We start from the raw sequence: 20,837 nt of genomic DNA, 5'->3' as shown, positions 1-20,837 counted from the left end.
AAGACAGGGATGAGGAGGAATTTCTTCTCTGAGGGTAGTGAATCTGTGGAATTCTCTACTGCAGTGGACTGTAGAGGCGGGGACATGAAGTATATTCAAGGCTGAGATAGACAGATTTTTAATCAGTAAGGGGATCAAGGGCTATTGGGGGAAAAATCAGACAAGTCGAGTTGAGGATTATCAGATCAGCCATGATCTTATTGAATGGTGGAGCAGACTCAATAGGCCGAATGGCCTACTTTTGCCCCTATGTCTTATGGTCTTATATCAGGGCAGAACTTCTGATTCAACTCCATTTTCCTGTCTGGTCTCTATATCCCATGATTTCCTTTGTGCCCAAAAATCTGAAAATCTCAGTCTTGAATGTACTCCATGATTGAGCACTCATAGATCTCTGGGAAAGATAATTCCATCGATTCACTCCCTAAATCAACAAATTCCTCATCTTGGTCTTGACTAACCCCTCATTCTAAATCTATGACCCCCAATTCTTGACTCGCCAACCAGGAGAAACATCCTCACAGCAGCCATTCTGTCGAGTGCTCTCAGAATCTTTGTATCTTTCCACGTGATCACCTCACATTCATCTAAATTTCAAAGAAAATAAGCCCATTCTTCTCCATCTTTCTTCATAGGCGGAATGTTTCACCCAAGGAATCAATCTGGTGAACTGCCTCTAAGGCCAGTATTTCACTCCTAGGGTAAGAAGACTATAACTGTACACAGTGCCTTCCAGGTGTGGTGTCTCTCAAGTCCCATTTGTAAGAGTTCCTAACACCAATATTCCAACCATCTTGCTGCAGAGGCTAGCAAATCTTCCTCATTGCTTGCTGTACCTGCATGTTAAGTAATACAACATACCATAAATGATTTTATACTTACGTCTATGATAAGTAAAACAACAGCACCAGACAAAATGAAAATTTGTCCACCTAGTTGCCATGATGTTCTTGTGATGTTTGTCTGAAACAGACAGAAAATATAAATATATTCACTATTACAAAACATTTGTCTGGATAGAGTGGATGGTAATCAAGAGGTCAGTGACTTTGGTTCAAAGTGATTGGTAGAAAGATTAGTGGGGAGATGAGGAAAATATTTTTCACCCAGAGGGTTATCGGGAACCCACTGTCTGGAAGAGTAGTTGAAACAGAAACCCTCAATCCATTTAAAAGGGGCCTGGATATTCACCAACCACTGTAACCTGCAGGGCTATGGACTAAACGCTGGAAAGTGGGATTAGGCTGGGTGGCTTGTTTTTTGGCTGGCACAGACATGATAAGCAGAGTGGCCTCTTTCTGTGCTATAAGCATCCTATGATTCTATTCCATGATGATGAGGATAAATTTCAAGTGTTTGTTTCAGATAGGCTTCATTATGACTTAATTTTTTAGAGTTGGATGGGGTGCTGGCAAGGTGGGTCACCTCAGCCCTATCCCTCGTAATGCCCTCAGTTCATCTGTAACATTGGCAGACTCCTGAGGAACGTGGCTGCAAAATCCCAAAGGTGCTGCAACACCATACAAGTGGGAAGTTAGTAGCCTCATACTCCGCAAAAGGGATTGCTGTTCTACTCGAGAAACAACCCTACGTAATCTAGGCTGAATATCCCAGCCTCAGTGCAGTACCGAGGAGTGCTGCAGTGTTGGATGTGTTATCCTTTGGACGAGGTGTTAAGCAGAGGCCCCATTTGTCCTCTCTGGAGGATACTAAAGATCCCATGACATATCTCAAAAATGATCCCTGGTGTCCTGGTTGATATTTACCCCTTAAGTGTCTTCATTAAAAGTAGATTATCTGGGAATTATCACATAACTGTTTGTGAGAGCTTGTGTGCAAATTGGCTGTCACGTTTCCTACATTACGACAGTGACTACACTTCAAGAAGTACTTCACTGGCTGTAAAGCAAGTGTTTTGGGGTACTTTATTTGGGATGTTGAGGCTGTGAAAGATGCTTTAGAAATACAAGTCTTTAGAGAGCTACTCACCTTGTTTGCATGAGGCTGGTCATAATAAATAAAGGTAAAAACGAATACATATGACACATACAGCAAGCAGCTGATAGCGAACATATAGGCTGCAAATCTGTCCCACTTCTCCTCAAGCAGAGTGCTCAAGGGTTCCACAGAGAGCAACCTGTGTCGGTTCTAAATGGGATGAAGAGGGAAATAAATAATTAGATTGATTTTTGATGCTGTGCTGTGAGATGTTAAATTTTAAAACTAGAACATTTCTTTCTTTGCAACAATGCAAGCTGATAATAGTGTGATGAGGATAACAGAACTTCTGGGACCATGGTGAACAATGAGGCCAACAGTCTAACTCCTTATCCAATGCGATTTAAGGATCGAGAAAGAAACAGAGGAATATGGAGAAGGAAACAGTGACAAATCAGGTACAGAGGGAGTAATAGAGAGGGAAAGCTTGGATCAAGAAAGAAAAGAGCCAAAGGAAAAGTTTAAAACAAAAGTAAAAAATTACTACTTGCAGGAATGTGACTCCATTGTTCCCTCCAGCTGGACAGCTGAGTGGCACTGCAGCAACATAAATCTCCTCATTAAAACGAGGTGTTCAAACTGTTAAATTACCAGCCCTAACTTTCTTCAGTGAGTTTAAGAGATAATTGATGCGCAAATGCAGCAACTTCACAAAGCTGATGGGGAGAGCGAAATGCCATTTTCACCAGATTTATGTGAATATTAGCAACTTGTGGTGATTTGCAATTCACAAGGTGTGTCTGTTCCTCACCATGATGAACACACGAATTATGGTAGGCACAATTAAACTCGCTGCGACTTTAGCAAAGTTTGGACAATTTAAATGTCACAATTACATGGAATTTACAACACAAACAAACAGGCCATTCGGCCTATCTAGTCCATGCTGGTGATCATGCTCCATAGAAGCCACCTCCCATTCTATTTGTAAAAGCAATATCCTGCTTTTAAGAGTGTTATTCTCTTTGGCTGTTGAATCATGAAATATTTTGTTATTTAGTTTCCCTTGACCTCCACCCTATCACAGATCTTCTCCCTTGTTCTTCCTGCCTCCTCCTTACTTCCACTGACACAAAAACCCATAAGAACTCTTAGTTCTGATGCCTGAAACTTAGAATTCTGTTCCTTTCCACAGAATCTGCCTGACCTGAGTTTTTCCAGCACTTTTTGTTCTCGACCCATTCTGTCTCATCTCGGCTCTGCAGTATATCCCTCTATCTCTTTTTTCCCCATGTACTCTTGTAGTTTCCTTTTTGAAGGTGTCTAAACCATTTTCATCAACCACTTCTGTGGTTCTGAGTTCCACATTGAACACACTGGTTAAAAAAAAATTCCTAATTTTCTGATTGGATTTATTAGCAATTATCTTGTATTTATGGCCCCCTGTGCTGGATTCTCTCCAATTTTGCCCTTTCCAACCTATTCATAATTTTAAACCTTTTTGTGGGTTTTTTCCTTAGAAAAGAGAAGACAATCTGGTCTACCTTTCCTGATATCTCATTTCTGGTACCATTTTTGTAAGCCAAGTGAGTCCACGACACTCGGCTTTCCAAAGATTTTTTAAAAAACTCATTTACGGGATGTGGGGGTCACTGGCTGGGCTAGCATTTATTGCCTATTCCTAGTTGCCCTTGAGAAGATGGTGGTGAACTGCCTTCTTGAACCGCTGCAATCCATGTGGTGTAGGTACACCTACAGTGCTGTTAGGAAGGGAGTTCCATTTTGACCCAAAGACTGTGAAGGAACGGTGATACATTTCCAAGTCAGGATGGTGAGTGACTTGGAGGGGAACTTCCAGGTGGTGGTGTTCCCATCTATCTACTGCCCTTGTCCTTCTAGATGATAGTGGTCGTGGGTTTGGAAGGTGCTGCCTAAGGAGCTTTGCTGAGTTGCTGCAGTGCAGCTTGTAGATGGTACACACTGCTGCTACTGTGCTTCGGTGGTGGAGGGAGTGAATGTTTGTGGATGTGGTGCCAATCAAAATGTGTTTGGTCTTCTAATGTAGTCCTATTCTCAAATTTGACAATGATCTTTTTAAGGTCTATTGGGCTTAGATGCAGCTTTTGTTGATGCCCATACTGTATCATCCACTGGAATGGCAAGGTTGGAAGAAATATATCTCCACTGGCAGGCATACTTTCAGCCATGCAAAGTCATTAGCTCTGGAATTTCTTTTCATCCACTTGTCTCATCCTTAAGACAATTCTTAAAATCCAACTCTGTGACTAAGCTTTTGCTGAAATTTGAAAGGTGTGATTTTGTTTCACTTTCTTTTAATGCTCTGCAAAGTGCCTTTGGGACATTTTATCGTACTGAAGGCACTATGTATAAAAACACAATGTTGTTGATTGGATTGGCATGATGGAGTTTTGCCTCCTGTTATTGGGAAATCCAGTATTTGCGCCCAATCTGTTTGTTTGATTGTGTAACCCAACTTTGATTTGATATAGATATTAGAATGGTTTTAACCGACTTTCAGTTGATGGCAAATAGTTTGACAATGCTCTGGTGCTCAGTCAGCCGTGAATTTTACACATTCTTAACTTGCATATGTTGAGCTCAGAAACTTGGATAAAAGGTTCAGGGGGTAGGTGAGGTAAATGTTGCAAATTAATGAGTAGGTAACAGTGGTTCCATGAGATGGCATTGAACTGAGTTTGAAGTTGTAGATGGAAAGGTTAATGAGGAAGGCAAATTATTCCGCTTCCGAAGTCCCAGGAAAGAAAGTTTGATTAGGAGGCAGTGCGATGACGAATCTCAAGGAGCTGTGTGCACGAATGGCCCAAGATCAGCCAAGGAAAAGGAAGCTTGACAGAATTATAGAACGTTACATTACAGAAGGAAGCCACTCAGCCCATTGTGCTGACCCTTTGGTAAAGCAACACTCAGTAGTACTTCTCCGAATGGAGAAAGATTGTGATGAGGTCCAGGGAGGTGAGAGGCAGACTGCCTATCAGATAATCAGATCTGTATTCTGTCCAGCAACGTGACGAGCAATGTTTTTTTAAAAAACTACTGGTACAGAAATAATATACTGGTGAATAGAAGTGTTAAATTCAAGCAAACTTGCCTCGATTTTGGTGTTAAACACAACGATTTTCAGAACGGAATTCTTTTCTAAGGAGTCCACTTCCGTGATGTCATAGATCGAAGAAGTAACTGGCCCATAGACCCAGTCTGTAATTTTTCTAGAAAGTCCCATGTGTTGCTTGTCATGCATTTCTCTTCTGAGGATCTCTCTGAATATCTGCAAGGACAGAAAATGTTATCTCCATCCATGCAGAGAACGTGTTTACACGACTTGATAGGCAGCAGCCCTGCTATTGGGTGAGAGGTTGTGGCTTTCAACCCAGCGTCCATAATCTAGGCTGACACTCCAATGGAGTACTGGGGGATTCATGTTGCTGCTCATGGGGATTTTCAGTGTGCAGTGTTTGCCCACATAATAGTCACTGTTCTTCTAGGTTCTTGGGGAGACTGGGGAGGGAGGAGATGGTGGCATAGTGGTAATGTCACTGGGCTAGTAATCCAGAAGCCCAGGCTAATGCTGTGGGGACATTGGTTCAAATCCCACCACGGCAGCTGGTGGAATTTAAATTCACTTCATTAAGATTTGGAATATAAAGCTGGTCTCAGTAATGATGACCATGAAGCCATCATCAATTGTAAAAATCTATCTGGTTCACTAATGCCATTTAGGGAAGGGAATCTGCCATTCTTACCTGGTCTGGCCTACATGTGACTTCAGACCCACAGCAATGTGGTTGACTCTTAACTGTCCTCTGAAATGGCCTAGCAAGCCAAGGGCAGTTAGGGATGGGCAACAAATGCTAAGATGCCCACATCCCATGAAAGAATAAAAAAAGTTAGTTTGTACTATAAAACATTTCAAAGACATTTCTGTGTGACCACTGCTCGCTGATCTTGCCTTTTACCATCTAAGACTTCTGTGCTCCTGCAATTCTGCAGAATCCCAGTATTTATTGTCCATCCTTAGTTACCCTGCAAAGGAGGTGGACCCCTGGACCCCTTCAGAGGGAAGCTAATGGTCTATGCATGTATGGTGTGAGACTGTAATCAGTGACAGGTCCAGTCTGGAATGATTCCTTCCCTGAAGGACATTCTTGAATCAGTTGCATTTTTATCCAGTGTCGAAAATTAGCCACGGTAGTGCGCACTCCTCTGGATCGTGGTTTGTGTGTTCAAGCCCCACTCCAGACATTTGAGCAAATAATCCAGGCTGATGGCACCTATTGCATTACTAAGGAAGTGCTGCACTGTTGTCTTTTCAATGAGACTTTAAACTGAGGCTCTGTCTGCTCTCTCAATCGGACATAAGAGATCCCATGGAACTATTTGGAAGAAGAGCGGTGGAGTTCTTCAGGTGTCCTGGCCAATATTTGTCCTTCTCTTAATAGCACTGAAAATAGAATATTTGGTCACTCCAACCTTGTTGTTTGTGGGAACTTGCTGTGCACAAATTGGCTGCAGTATTACCTACACTCACAACAGTGACGACAATTCAGAAGTGCTTCATTTGTTGTGAAATACTTTGGAATGTCTGGAGGTTGTGAAAAGTGCTATAGAAATGCAAATCAACAACAATCTGCTCCATTGTCACTCTTATTGATGCTGGCTTTTTGTTTCCAGATTTTATTTAAAAACTGCATTCAAATTTTAAACTGCCCATACTGAAATTTTTCATATCCCGATTAAAGTTTAATTACATTTAATGTACCTCTATCGTAGATGCAAAATACTGCGTAGTTTAATTATGAAAATAGGGTTCCCATTGAAGTTAAAGCGATGAGCAGGAGAGACCAGAAGGAATCGCCCCAAGAATTTTATATGTTTATATTATATTTATGTAGTACAGAATTCAGTCAGCAGAGGGTGGTCTCACACAATGTAACACGAGCTCATTGAGTTGTTGTGATTCCTTTCTACTGACACGCCAAGAGCATCAGTGGCTACTGACTCCTAATGAGGGTCAGTGCACATGTGTGAGCATGTGGGAAGCTCAGAATTGATCTGGCCTGGCTGTGATGCTTCCTCCTGGTGACAGCTGAGGAGCTCGAGGAACCAGGGAGCTGCTGTGGAATCAGCTGCTACCTCTCAGTAATAAAGCACCCAGTGCCCATTCCATAGAAAAAAAAATAGATAAATTCTTGCCTTAAACTTGCCCAGTTTGGCTGCAAGCTGCAACGGGGTTAGTCCTTTATCATTCTTTATTCCTTCCAGATTGTCCACTTTGTTTTCAATCAAGATCTTGCTGTACATTTCTGTTACGAACTTTGTGTTGTCCTCTGTGTCGTCGGCTATAGTGACCAGTGCGTGTAGCACCGTGTTCCCCCTGGAATCCTGCTCCCCAGCGTTTGTTCTCGGGTTGCCCAGGAGAAGTGTAACTATCTCTGGTTGATTGGTGCAGGCAGCCAGGGCCAACGGCAACTCGCCTGTAATGGAAGATGCACTTAGCAACAGCAAAAGCTCATCACTGCCTTTGTCACCTCCCAGACTCGACTATTCCAATGCTCTCGTCCCATCTGTCACCATCGTCCATGCTCTGTCAACTTCAACTCCTCTAAAATCTCTGCTACCTGTATCCTAACTTGCACCAAATCCCATTCACCCACCACCCCTCTGCTCGCTGATAAGCTGGCTCCCAATCTGATGACACCTCAAATTTAAAATTCTCATCCTTGTTTTCAAATCGCTCCACGGCCTCTTCCCTCCGCATCTCTAATCTCCTTCAGCCCTGCAACCCTCTGAGAATGCTGTGTTCCTCTGAACCTATTCCATTACTCAATCAGATCATGTCTGATCCGTACTTCAGCTCCATTTACACCCCTTGGATTGGTATTTATTAATATCCTTACCCAACAAAACTCTACAAATCTCCATCTTGAACTTCTCGGTTGCCCCCACCCCCATCCTCCACTTTGAGGGAGGGAGTTCCAGATTTCCACTCCCCTTTGAAGAAGTGCTTCCTGACATCACTCCTGAATATCCTGGCTCTAATTTTAAGGCTATGCCCCCTTATTCTGAACTCACCCTCCAGAGATGGTAGTTTATGTCCATCTAGCCTGTCAAATCCTTTGAATATTTTAAGGGATGATCTAATTGAAGTATTTAATTTTCTAAATTCAACGGAATACAAGCCTCATTTATGAAATTCTCCTCATAATTTAACCCTTTTAGCTCTGGTAGCATTCTGGTAAACCAGCGCTGCATCCCCTCCAAGGCCACTATATCCTTCCTGAGGTATAGTGCCTGGAACTGAATGCTGTTACTCCCAATAGGGTCTGATCAAGGCCTTGTACAATAGAAATAACACTTCTTCTCCATTATATTCCAACCCCATTGAGATAAAAGCCAACATTCCATTAGCCTTATTGATCGCCCTTTGGACCTGTGCACTGGCTTTTAGTGATTTGTATTAATTGATACTCAGATTCCCATGCTCCACCACTCTCTCTTGGGCTTTTGCCATTGGGTAAAATTTCAATTTACCTTTCATAGATCTAAGTGGATGACCTTGCATATGACCGTGTTGAATTCCAGTTTTACCCAATTGCTCACCAGCATGTTTCTTTTATCAATGCAACAATAATTTGCTGATGATCCCTCCTTTGCTCCTTTTGATCTCCAGATTCTCCAGTCCTAAACACTCTTCCTCTTTCTTTTAATTCATTCATGGGATGTGGGTGTTGCTGGCTGGGCCAACATTTATTGCTTATCCTCTAATTGCCCCTTGAGAAGGTGGTGGTGAGCTACCTTCTTAAACTGCTGCAGTCCATGTGGTGTAGGTACACCCACAGTGCTGTTAGGGAGGGAGTTCCAGGATTTCGTCCCAGCGACAGTGAAGGAACAGCAATATATTTCCAAGTCAGGATGGTGAGTGACTTGGAGGGGAACTTCCAGGTGGTGGAATTTCTATGTTGCCTTTTCTTTGGTTTTGTTTTCTTCTACATTCTGACTGCATTAAAGTCGAGACTCATTGCACCATTTTCTACTCTATTCATCCTTTTTCAGAACCTACAAACTCTGGGGTTCCACATTCTCCCTGTCCTGCTACAGGAATCTCCTAGTTATTGTGCAAAAGGACCCTGGCATATGTAGGCAGCATTCCAATTCTGACTGGGCTTTGTATAGAGATAGTTGATTAGCATCATATCCAGCACCTTAAACATTCACTCCCACCACCACCGACGCACAGTAGCAGCAGTGTACACCATCTACAATATTCACTGCAGCAACTTGCCACGGCTCTTTAGACAGCACCTTCCATATCCATGACTGCTACCATCTGAAGGACAAGGGCAGCAGACACATGGGAACACCACAACCTGGAAGTTCCCCTCCAAGTCACTCACCATCTTGACTTGGAAATACATCACCATTCCTTCACTGTCGCTGGGTCAATATCTTGTAACTCCCTAATAGCACGGTGTGTTTACCTGACCGCATGGACTGCAGCATTAAAGAAGGCAGCTTACCACCATCTTCTCAAAAGCAATTTACATACCGTAATTCACATATCCACCAGGAATGTATTGTTCTTAAAAATTGGAATTTAGTCAGCGAAGGTGAACTCACCAAAGTAAAAGCCGTGACGCTTTCTGCTTGATCTGAAAAACTTCCCATTGGCCTTTGTGTTGACATCAGCCCCTTTCTCCAGCAGGAGTTGCACTATATCTGGACAGCGTCTCTCGATGGCAATGTGCAGGGCTGTTTGACCTCCGGATAAAACAAAGCAAACGTCTCAAATCTACGAATCTGTTTTTGCCTCAATGTCAAGATAGGGTTGGTCCTTTCAACTCATATCCTCTCCCCCTCAAACTCCAATCCCACCTCCCACAAACCCTCCTCCCCCGACACACCCCCTGCAAACACCACAGCCCCCTCAAATACCCTTGAAAGCCCACCACAATACCCGTCACCACCTCTTGCACAATTTGCCCATTCCTCTCTCCTACCTTCCAGCCTTTTACCTTTGACCTAATTGCAGTAATTTTGTACCGCTGTAAATCTTTCTAACCTCAATGCCAATTAACCCTCCCTCGCTCCCTGCCATGCCAAATTGCCCATTTGTACCACATCAGGAGAACTTTGCTCTCTGTTCCCCGGCCTTTCCCACACTAGGCTGAGACTGGCTAAACTCATTTCACATGAGATGGGAACTGAGAGGTTATGACTATCAAGAAAGACTGAACAGGCTGGAGAAAAGAGAATACTCGAGGGCAACTTGATAGAGGTCTTTAAGATTATAAGAACATAAGAAATAGGAGCAGGAGTAGACCATTAGGCCCCTCAAGCCTGCCCTGCCATTCAATAAGATCATGGCTGATCTGCCCCAGGCCTCAACCCCTCTTTTATGCCAGTCCCTCATACTCCTTACCTCCCAGATATTTTAAAAATCTATCTACCTCTTTAAATACTTTCAGTGATCTAGCCTCCACAAGTCTCTGGAGTACAGAATTCCAGACATTCACTACCCTCTGAGAAGAAATTCCTTCGCATCTCAGTTTTAAATGAGTTATTCTGTAATACCTTATTCTGTAACTGTTCCCTAGTTCGAGATTCCCCCTCTAGCGGAAACATCTTCTCAACATCTACCCTGTCAAGCCCCCTCAGAATCTTGTACATTTCAATAAGATCACCCCTCATTCTTCTAAACCCTAATGAATAAAGGCCTAGATAAAAACAAAAAACTGCGGATGCTAGAAATCCAAAACAAAAACAGAATTATCTGGAAAAACTCAGCAGGTCTGGCAGGCTTCTTCATCCCATGAATCAGCCCAGTGAATCTCTTTTGAACTGCCTCCAATGTCAGTATATCCTTTCTTAAATACAGGGACCAAAACTGTACACAGTACTCCAGTTGTGGCCTCACCAACACCCTGTACAGTTGTAACAAGACTTCCCCATTTTTAATCTCCAGCCTCCTAGCAATACAGGCCGAAATTCCATTTGCTGCCTTAATTACTTGCTACACCTGCATGCTAACTTTTTGTGCTTCATGCACAAGAACACCCAGATCCCTCTGTGCTGCACTTTTTTGGAGTCTCTCTCCATTTAAATAATAGTCTGCCTTTTGATTCTTCCTACCAAAGTGCATGACCTCACACTTTCCTACATTAAACTCCATCTGCCAAGTTTTTGTTCACTGAACCTGTCTATATCCCCTTGCAGATTCATTATGCCCTCATCACAACATGCCCTCCCACCTATTTTTGTATCATCAGCAAATTTGGGTACATTACACTCTGCCTCCTCCTCCAAGTCATTAATGTGGATAGTAAATAATTAAGGCCCTAGGACTGATCCTTGTGGCGCTCCACTAGTAATGTCTTTCCAACCTGAAAAAGATCTATTAATCCCAACTCTGTCTTCTGTGTGTTAACCAATCCTCAATCCATGCTAATACGTTACCCCCAATACCGTGAGCTCCTATCTTGCCTTTTATGTGGCACCTTATCGAATACCTTCTGGAAATCCAAATACACTACATCTACTAGTTCCCCTTTATCAGCTCTGCTTGTTATATCCTCAAAGAACTCTGGTAAATTGATCAAACATGATTTCCCTTTCACAAAACCATGTTGACTCTGACTCTGTTTGATTGCGTTAAGCTTTTTTAAATGTCCTGACGTTTTTTCCTTAATAATAGACTCTAGCATTTTCCCAACGACAGATGTTAGGCTGACTGGCCTATAGTTTCCTGCTTTTTGTCTCGCTCCCTTCTTGAACAGGGGCGACACATTAGCGGTTTTCCAATCAGCTGGGACCCTCCCAGAATCCAGTGAGTTCTGGAATATTTCGACCAATGCCTTCACTATCTCTGCAGCCAGTTCCTTTAAAATGATAGGGTTTATGACGGGGTCTACATAGAGAAGAGGGAAGATGGGCTGCATTTTACTGGCATAGTGATTAGGCCAGGTGAGACCCAGGAAGGCACATTGCCAGCACCCAAGACCTGCCAGCCTCAGTAATGCCACTGGTGGGATTTGAGACTATGGGTGAGGGAGGGATGCAGGCTCAGGAGTTGGGGGACAGCTTTGGAATTGGTGATTTAGTGAATGGATGTTCTGTGTGGCAAGAAGCTCAGAAACTGACTGATCCTGAGCACCACACATGAGCAATAAGTGGGGGCAGGGGTTGGAGTACAGTTGAGGGGGGGGGGGGGGTGGTGGGTGGAGAATGGAATTTCTATTCAACTGTCTGCTTTACATCTCAAAAATTTCATTTGGGGTCATGGAACTTTTGGCTTTAAGCCCTGTGGATTCAGCAGCTCCCTGTTAACCTACCTTTATAATCTTTATCATAATATTTAGCGTTGATCAGCTGCATTAAACAGTCATCTCTCTCTGCGATTGTGATCAATTTCTCAACTATTTTGTTTGTATTGGCGTTTAGATTCAGTAAGGCTTTCATCAGGCAGGTCTTTCCTGTTTTTAGGTCTGTGAAACAAAATGAACAGTTTTTGTACAATTCATTTATTTCCTGTCCTCCCTCCCCCGCTGCAACCCACCCATCCCCCACATCCTCTTTGCCACCTGCTGGGAAACTTTGGCTGGTCTGTAGAAATGAGGTTACTGCATTCCCGTTGCCCACTTCCCCAGCTCAGCCTACATGGGGGGCCATTGGCAGTGACTGGGCCAGCCTCACAGCTGGGGGTTTGGCCTCTCCTGGAATACATGAGTTCAAACCCCACCCGAATAGCTTGAGAAATTTTTAATCGATTGAAAAATTCTGGAAATAAAAACCTGGAATCAGTAAAAGCTACCATGAAACCTCCAGATAGTCATTGGAAAACCCAACTGGTTGATTATTAGCCTTTAGGAGAGAGACCTATTGCCATTACCCAGTTTGGCCTTATATGTGACTCCAGACCCACACTGATGTGGTGGCCTACTGCTGCTATTTCTTATGATCATATGACTCTTAACTGTCCCCTGAAGGCACAAATCAGGAGTGTGATGGAATACTCCCCACTTGCCTGGATGAATGCAGCTCCAACAACACTCAAGAAGCTCAACACCAGCTGGCACACCGTTGCATTTAAGGGGAAGCTGGATAAGCAAATGAGGGAGAAAGGAATAGAAGGATATGTTGATAGGGTGAGATGGAGTGGGGTGAGAGAAGGTTTGTGAGGGGCATAAATGGACCAGTTTTTTTTTGTGGTCCGAGAAGGTATGACCCAGTACCTGTGACATCTGTCAGCTTTATCCTGGTAATATGAAAAAAGCTCAGTATTCTATCAAATCTCTCCATATCCCCATTCGCAATGGAGGAGAAGAGCGGGACGGTCAGTTCATGCCTCAGGCTGCCAAGAGATAGAACAAAAATCTGTTCACAGTTTGCAAAGAACTTCACCATAAGCTTGCCTGTAAGTCAAGAAGGTCCCAGAGAGGCTAATTATTCTCTCCCCTGCTCGAGAACCCATCAGAAAGCAAGCTGATTTTGACACCACTGCTCAATCTGTTTGCCCTGCAACGATAGTACTTGCATTTATTGAGCACCTTCTACACCCTGCATGCTTTACAGACAAGGGAGAACTTTGGAATGTAGTCACTGTTGCAATTTAGGAAACGCAGTGGCCAAGTTTATAGATGACCTGTTTCTTAGTGATGGTGATGGGGTGAACCAGCTCTGGAAACCTCTCCTTTGAATAGTGACAATGGGATCTTACCTGAGAGCAGGTGTTGTGTTTTCACATTCTATCCTTTGAGAATATGGTTAAACAGTGGGAAGGCATTTGGGGGGCTGATTTAACAGTCCAACAGCCCATGACCTGAACCCTCCTTCCATGGCAACCTCCATCCTTTTACCAGCCAATTGAGGATTTAATGGGCACCCATAACCCATATGTTGGGAGTTGGAGGGGAGAGACACTCACCAGGTGAAGTATCCTGCTGGTATCAATCAGAACTCTGAGAGCTGCACTCACCAGGACTGTCTGGAGCGAGGGTTGAACGTGAGACCTTCTGACTACAATTATGCAGGGTATTGGTGAGGCTGTACCTGGAGTGCTGAGCACAGTTTTGGCCTTCTTGCCCAGGAAAGGACATACTGGCCCTGGGGGGAGTGCAACAAAGATTCTCTATACTGCTTCTCGGGATGAGGCGATTGTCCTAGGGGAGAGATTGAGTAGACTAGACCCATATTCCCTAGAGTTTAGAAGAATGAGAGGTGATCTCATTGAAACTAAGAGGATTCTGAAGGATTCTGACAGACAGATTGTTTCCCCCGACCGGGGAATACAGAACACGGGGGCACAGTCTCAGGATAAGGAGTGATAATTTAGGACTGAGAACAGAAATTTCTTCACTGAGTGTTGTGAATCTTTGGAATTCTCTACCCCAGAGGGTTTTAGATGCTCAATTGTTGCTACATTCAAGCCAGAGATTGATAGATTTTGGGGTACTAAGGGAATTCAGCAGTATGGGGTTAGTGTGAGAAAATGGAGTTAAGGTAGAAGATCAGCTAGGATTTTGGTGAATTGTGGAGCAGGTTCAAAGGGCCAAATAGCATCCCCAGCTCTCCTGTTCTGACTCAGAAGTGGGAATGCTAATGGCTGGTTCGCAAGAATGTGGTGACACTTGAGTGAAATAATCTGATCATGCTGCTTCTTTGTTTCATATCATTTGCAAAGTCACTGACCTCTCCACGTGTTGAGCATTCCCATCTGACTTAGCAGGCTGTACAAGCACTTGCAGATTTATATCCATTGCCCTGTGTGTGAAAATACAAGAGAAGTGCGTTATACAAATTAAGCCATGCTGTCACCCTGTAGCTTGCTTTGTGCAAGAGGTCACTGAAGTCTGATTAAAGAACTCAAGAGGAGATAAGTCAAGGAAAATGAGTCGCAGAAACTTGCAACACAAAAGGAAGCCATTCAGCCTGTCGTGTCATTGCTGGCTCTTTGAAAGAGCAGCTGTGCTTAGTCCACTTTTAATCTGTAACCTTATAGATTCTTCAGCCACAAGTACTTGTTCAACTCCCTAAAATAATTTATGGAATCAATGTCCATCACTTTTTCAGGTAGAGTATTCCAGATCCTTTGAACTGAATGGAAAAAAAGTCTTCTCATCTCCCCTCTAGATCGTTTGTCAATGATTTTGATTCTATGGCCTCTAGTTATTTATCTATTCGCGAGAGGGAATGATTTTTCCACGTCTGCTTTATTAAAACCTCTCATCATCTTGAAAACCTTTCCAACATCACCATTTTAACCTTCTCTGTTCCAGGGAAATGAGTCTTATTTTTTCCAAACTCTCCACACAACTGAAGTCCCTTAACTCTGCTGATTAAAGAAGGATAGCTAAACATTTCTAACACCTTAGTGTGAGTTAATAATTGGCAGGGATAGAGAGTGAATCTTATTTACTAGGGAGGTGCTGACCTCAACTGCCTTAATTGGCCAGTCAACAAGACCAGTTACTTGAGTCTTGGAGTACAACTGGCATCGTACAATATCAAAGGAAAACGGTTATGATTATTGAGGCCAATCATCTTATCCCCATTGATGTAGGAGTTCCTCCAGGTATTAACCTGGACCTAACCATCTTCAGCTGCTTCATCAATGACTTACCCTCCAAAATAAGGTTAGAAGTGGGGATGTTCACTGATGATTTCACAATGTTCAGCACCATTTGTGACTCCTCAGATTTTGAAGCAGTCTGTGCCCATAGGCAGCAATACCTGGACAAATCGGAGGGGAAGCGCATCTTGCAACCTCTGTAAACTCTGCTGCTTGTATCCTAATTTGCACTAAGTCCCAATTGCCCATTACCCCATGCTTGCTGACTTAGTTTGGTCCTGGTCTGTCAAACAAATTCTCGCCCTTGTTTTCAAATCCCTCCATGGCCTTGTCTCTCCATATCTCTATAATCATCTTCGGCACTACAATTCTTCAGGATCTCTGTCGTTTACCAATTCTGGCCTCTTGTGCATCCTCCGTTTTTCATTGCTTCATTTTTAGTGGCTGTGCCTTGAGCTACCTGGGCCTAAGCTCTGGAACTTCCTCCATAAACCCATCTCTTTGCCTCTCTTTCCTCGTGTGCCTTAACTACCTTTTTAACCAAACTTTTGATCACCTGCCCTCATATCTAGTGTGGTTTAATATCAATTTTGTGTGATAATGTTCCTATGAAGTGGTTCTACTACGTTAAAAAAGGTTGCATTTCTATAGCACTTTTCACGGCCAGTGGGTGTCCCGGAGCACTTTGAGGACAATGAAGTACTTTTTGGAGCAGTCGCTGCTGTAATGTGGGCAACACTGTAGCTAGTTTGCACACAGCCAGCTCCCATAGCGGCAGTGTGATGATGACCAAGTAATCTTTTTTCTTATGTTGATTAGGGATAAATGAATGTTAAATGTGCTACATAAATCATTAGCGATCATGTCCCTGCTGCAGTGCTCATTTCGTAAGTCTAATCAGCAAGGGTGCTCTTTTTGTTTATATGTGAGCTGCTTTTGAGTTTGAGCTCTGTGTCTCCATTGAATCCATTGTACATAGTTCCCTGCCTCTCCTGTGTAGATTGGTGACTGAAGCTACAATTAAGTTGCTGGTGTGACTGAGGGCCATGAATAACTTAAAAAAAACTGAAGCATGCTGTTGAGCTTCGTTTATCAGCTGGGTGCTGCTGTTACTGCCTCTTTGCCCAAAAACTTGCAAAATGGTTCCCCGTGTACTGAGAAAGAGGGGAGTTGCTTTGGTGTTGTAGCTCCAACCAGTCTGTGTGGTTTCATTTTGGAACTTTTATCAGTGTGTCTCATTTTTTTTAAGAATGTGAACGCACAGACGCATGTCACACTTTCATTACAGAAGCAAAACAATTTAAAATAAGAAGGGAAAAAGGGCACTCATTTAATGTCAAGTGTTTCTGACCAATGCTTCATGATTTGCCAACCGTGGCTTAGTTGGTAGCACTTATGTCACTCAGTCACAGGATTCTGGGTTAAGTCCCACTCCAGGACTTCAGCACAAAAAGCAGGGCTGACATTCCAGTGCAGTACTGAGGGAGTGCTGTGCTGTTGAAGGCACTGCCTTTTGAATGAGATGTTAAATTGAAGACCTGTCTGCCTTCCTGGTGGATGTAAAAGATCCTGTGGTATCATTTCGAAGAAGAGCGGTGGCAGGAGGAGGGGCAATAGTTATCTCCCAGTCAACATCACAAAAAACAGATGATCTGGTCATTATCACATTGCTGTTTGTGCGAACTTGCTTTGTGTGGATTGGTTGTGATGTTTCCTACATTGCAGCAGTGACTCCTTATGAGAAAGTACTTGATTGGCTGCTAAGTGTTTTGAGACCTTCCGTGGTCTTGAAAAGCGCATATAAATGCAAGGCTCCTTTTTATTTGCAAAATTCCCTGTCCAAACAACGGGCAAATTGCGCCCCAAGTTTGTTTACATAGCAATTATATTTGGTTGTTTCAAGGGACATAGTCATAGCGTAGCAGTGTAATACATTGTGTTACATTTCAGAAAAACCCTTTATTGCATGCAAATTACAGCAGAATAAACAGACCATTCAACCCATCTAGTCAATGCTGGTGTTTATGCTTCACTTACACACACCCCACGCCATAAAATAACAAACTGTATAAAGCAAATAATTGCGTTTTTGTGGGTGGCAGCCCAATTTTGGCACCGGCACTTCAAAATGAGGTGTGGGAACTGTTATGAGTACTGGACACAATGATAAATTATGATCTCAGTAGAGACCAGTAACTGTTTTTTAGAATCCGAAAACCCATGCATTTACGAAAAGAATGAAATCACAAGGTTCTTGGCTTAAATTAAAAGAATTTTTCTATAGAAAAATCAAAGAATGTGAATATTCATAAGCACACTCTCTCTTAAATGGTCAATTATGTTAAAGGCACTAAAAGTACAATGAACACAGTTACTTATTTTCTAAACTGAATTTCCTAACTCAAATTTCCTTCTGCACCCATTTGACTTACCCCTGCAGAAGTCAAATCAGGTATTTTTACCAAAATTTGGAAGATTAAACATTTGGCCTGAGTACTGCTTTGAAGATTCAAATAAAGGTTGAGATTTCATGGGCCTTTCACTTAATTCCTTTAACAAAAACTGAAAATGTTGGAAAAACTCAGCAGGTTTTAGTTTTTTGCTTTTACGGTATTTTGCGTTTATCTTAGGATATTCCTTTAAACCTCCTCCAACAATCCTACAGTTGTTGATTCCCAATTCAACACGTGAATAGCTGGCTTCTTCAGTGTAGCCATCCCTGGTTAGAGCTCACTCTGAAAACTTGTATTTAGATTTCTTGCCCTCGCTCCTCAGCTTGATTATACCATAAGTCTCACTCAGTTGAGAATCCTTTGGTTAACAAGAGTTTTAACTCTTCCAGCCAGCTCACCAAATTTCAAATGAAGTCTACTGGAAAAAGATGTTCCTTGCTCTGCAGCCAGATTATACTAAAAACAGAAGACCCTGCCTGAGGCCAAGCCACACCCACAATCTACTCACCCCTATAAATAACTTCTTGTTGATCTTTTGCCATTCTATTCTTCCCAAGCGACTTGGTCATGATCGTTTGCTGGAAGCCAGGTGCTCTATCAAAAATTGACTCCTAAAGAAACCGGTTCTTAAAATGATCAACACCCCAACATAAAACAGAGCCTTCCCCCCCACCCCCACAAAAGCAGCAGAGTGCCAGATGGTTCTACCCTGGGTGATATTGCCAGCAATAACCATACAGGAGTGTCACAGCTGTTGTTGTATGTCAGGGGCTGTTCTTTCTCTCTGTTTTGCTTGTTTTCTTTGTGGACCTTCTGTTGAGCCTTGAGAAGATTTGTCTCCCAATGGGTGTAATTCGCAGCTTCTCTGATGTTTCTGCTCTCCCCTCCCCCATTGTAGGCACTCCTGTCCGGTTGTGTAAACAGGTCAGGAGAAGGCTCTCTGAGATGACCCACAGCAACCATTATTGTTGCTACTGACACAATCATTTTTTTGCATATGTGCATGTCCTTAACAGGGAGACAACATGTGTATGTATAAACAGGGATGACTAGTGCAGTCGGTACAAGGGGAGGTTGCTGTTGTGACCCTGAAGTTGTTGCTGAGCTTTAGTTGGTTCTGCAATGTTGGCAAAGGTGCGCCTATTACTGGCAGATTCCACAAAAGCAGACATTGAAAACAATTGCCCATATAGTGTAGTCAGTGCAAGAGTGCACATTGTAAAGTCTGAACTGAAGAATGCAGACTGATTTGTACATCTTTGTGGATTGAGTTTTGTAGCAATATAAGTGTTTGTAATTTTGAGTTGGATACACATTCCATCCCTTTTGCAGTTTCGATTCAGCTGGTTGTTGTGAAATGTTAATTCTCTGGTTTTGTGCAAAATGTTGGTTCCCCTTTTCTATCCTTGATGCGCCAGCAATAGGAAAATGATCTTGTTAGCAGCCCATAACACTGTTGGCTGGCTGCTCAGTGTTTACTTGCTGTCATGGAGTATGTCTTAAAGAGGTGATTGTGCTAAGTTTTTCCAAAAATGGATTTTCTTTCTCCCTCTCTCTCTCTCTTTCTCTCTCTATCTCCTGAAGGCAGTGAGCTGCGGTTCAACTGGTCCTTAGCTTTTGGATATAAAGTTAATTTTATTCTCATTTTCAACAACATATTAAATCTCTTACCCAAATGCCACATGCTACCTATTAGCCTTGAACCTTTGCCAATAATGCACTTGAGCTCAATAGCAAAATGTACCCCAAACACAAAAGCCGGGGACATTTGTGCCCCCAACCCCCCATCCCAGGCTCTGCCTGCCCCTGTGAGGAAGGGTCTCATTTCTGCTCCCTGCCACCTGTGAGATCACATACAAAATTATGGGCAGGAAAGGGAGGTGGTGGCACAGTGGTATTGTCACTGAACTAGTAATCCCGAGACCCAGTGTAATGCTCTGGGGACCCAGGTTTGAATCCCACCACAGCAGATAAAAGCCTCATGATGATCGTAAAACCATGATTGTCGTAAAAACCCATCTGGTTCACTATCGTCCTTCAGAGAAGGAAATCTGTTTTTCTTACGTGGTTCTGGTGTACATGTGACTCCAGATCCACAGCAATGTGGTTGACCCTTAAATTTCCCTCTGAAATGGCTTAGCAAGCTACTCAGTTGTATCAAACTGCTTAAAAAGTCTAAAAGGAATGGAACTGGATGGTCCACCTGGCATTGATCTAGGCACTGAAAACGACAGCAGCAAACAGCCTTGTCAACCCTCAAGTCCTCCTTATTAACATCTGGGAGCATGTGCCAAAATTGGGAGAGCTGTCTCACAGACTGGTCAAGCAACAATCTGATGTAGTCATACTTAGGGAATCATACCTTACAGATAATGTACCTGATGTCGATGCCACCATCCTTGGTTATGTCCTGTCCCACGAACAGGGCAGGGCATACCGAGCTGAGCTGGCAGTACTGTGATATACAGTTGTGAGGGTGTTGCCCTGGGAGCCCTCAACATCGACTCTGTACTCCATGAAGTCTCATGGCATCAGGTCACACATGGGCAAGGAAACCAAGGTGATCCAGAGCAAACACATCTGCATTACGTGTTCACAGCTCAACGAACTGCTGATCTGAGTTGAGGAGCTGGAGTCCGAGCTGCAGATATTGCGCCACATCAGGGAGGGAGAAGGTTACACTGCTCCAGGAGGCGTTCGCACCCCTCAAATTAAGTAATTCAAATTTGGTCTGTGATCAGGGACAGGACAATGTGACTGCAGGTGAGGCAGATATGGGGGCCTAGGGGGTAGCGTTCGAGGAGCCTTGGCCCCTGCAGTTGTCCAACAGTTAAGAGGTTCTT

At 43.2% G+C, this 20,837-nt stretch overlaps 1 protein-coding gene across 1 annotated transcript in view; it reads right to left on the bottom strand.

Annotated features, from left to right (window-relative positions):
- The window catches only part of LOC121283602 (transient receptor potential cation channel subfamily V member 3-like), a 48,977-nt gene that overhangs the window by 20,483 nt on the left and 7,657 nt on the right, over positions 1 to 20,837 (bottom strand). Inside the window, exons 3-10 of the mRNA XM_041198365.1 lie at positions 14,662 to 14,733; positions 13,206 to 13,324; positions 12,306 to 12,458; positions 9,595 to 9,735; positions 7,171 to 7,451; positions 5,069 to 5,245; positions 1,990 to 2,148; positions 883 to 963 (exon numbers count right to left, since the gene is read on the bottom strand). Of these exons, the coding sequence (XP_041054299.1) occupies positions 883 to 963; positions 1,990 to 2,148; positions 5,069 to 5,245; positions 7,171 to 7,451; positions 9,595 to 9,735; positions 12,306 to 12,458; positions 13,206 to 13,324; positions 14,662 to 14,729 (1,179 nt within the window). The 5' untranslated portion in view covers positions 14,730 to 14,733. The remainder of the gene's footprint in view (positions 1 to 882; positions 964 to 1,989; positions 2,149 to 5,068; positions 5,246 to 7,170; positions 7,452 to 9,594; positions 9,736 to 12,305; positions 12,459 to 13,205; positions 13,325 to 14,661; positions 14,734 to 20,837) is intronic.

The sequence above is a fragment of the Carcharodon carcharias genome, chromosome 10 (genome assembly GCF_017639515.1).
Source record: "Carcharodon carcharias isolate sCarCar2 chromosome 10, sCarCar2.pri, whole genome shotgun sequence".
Lineage (NCBI taxonomy): Eukaryota > Metazoa > Chordata > Chondrichthyes > Lamniformes > Lamnidae > Carcharodon > Carcharodon carcharias.
This window is presented reverse-complemented; position numbering and strand designations above follow the sequence as displayed.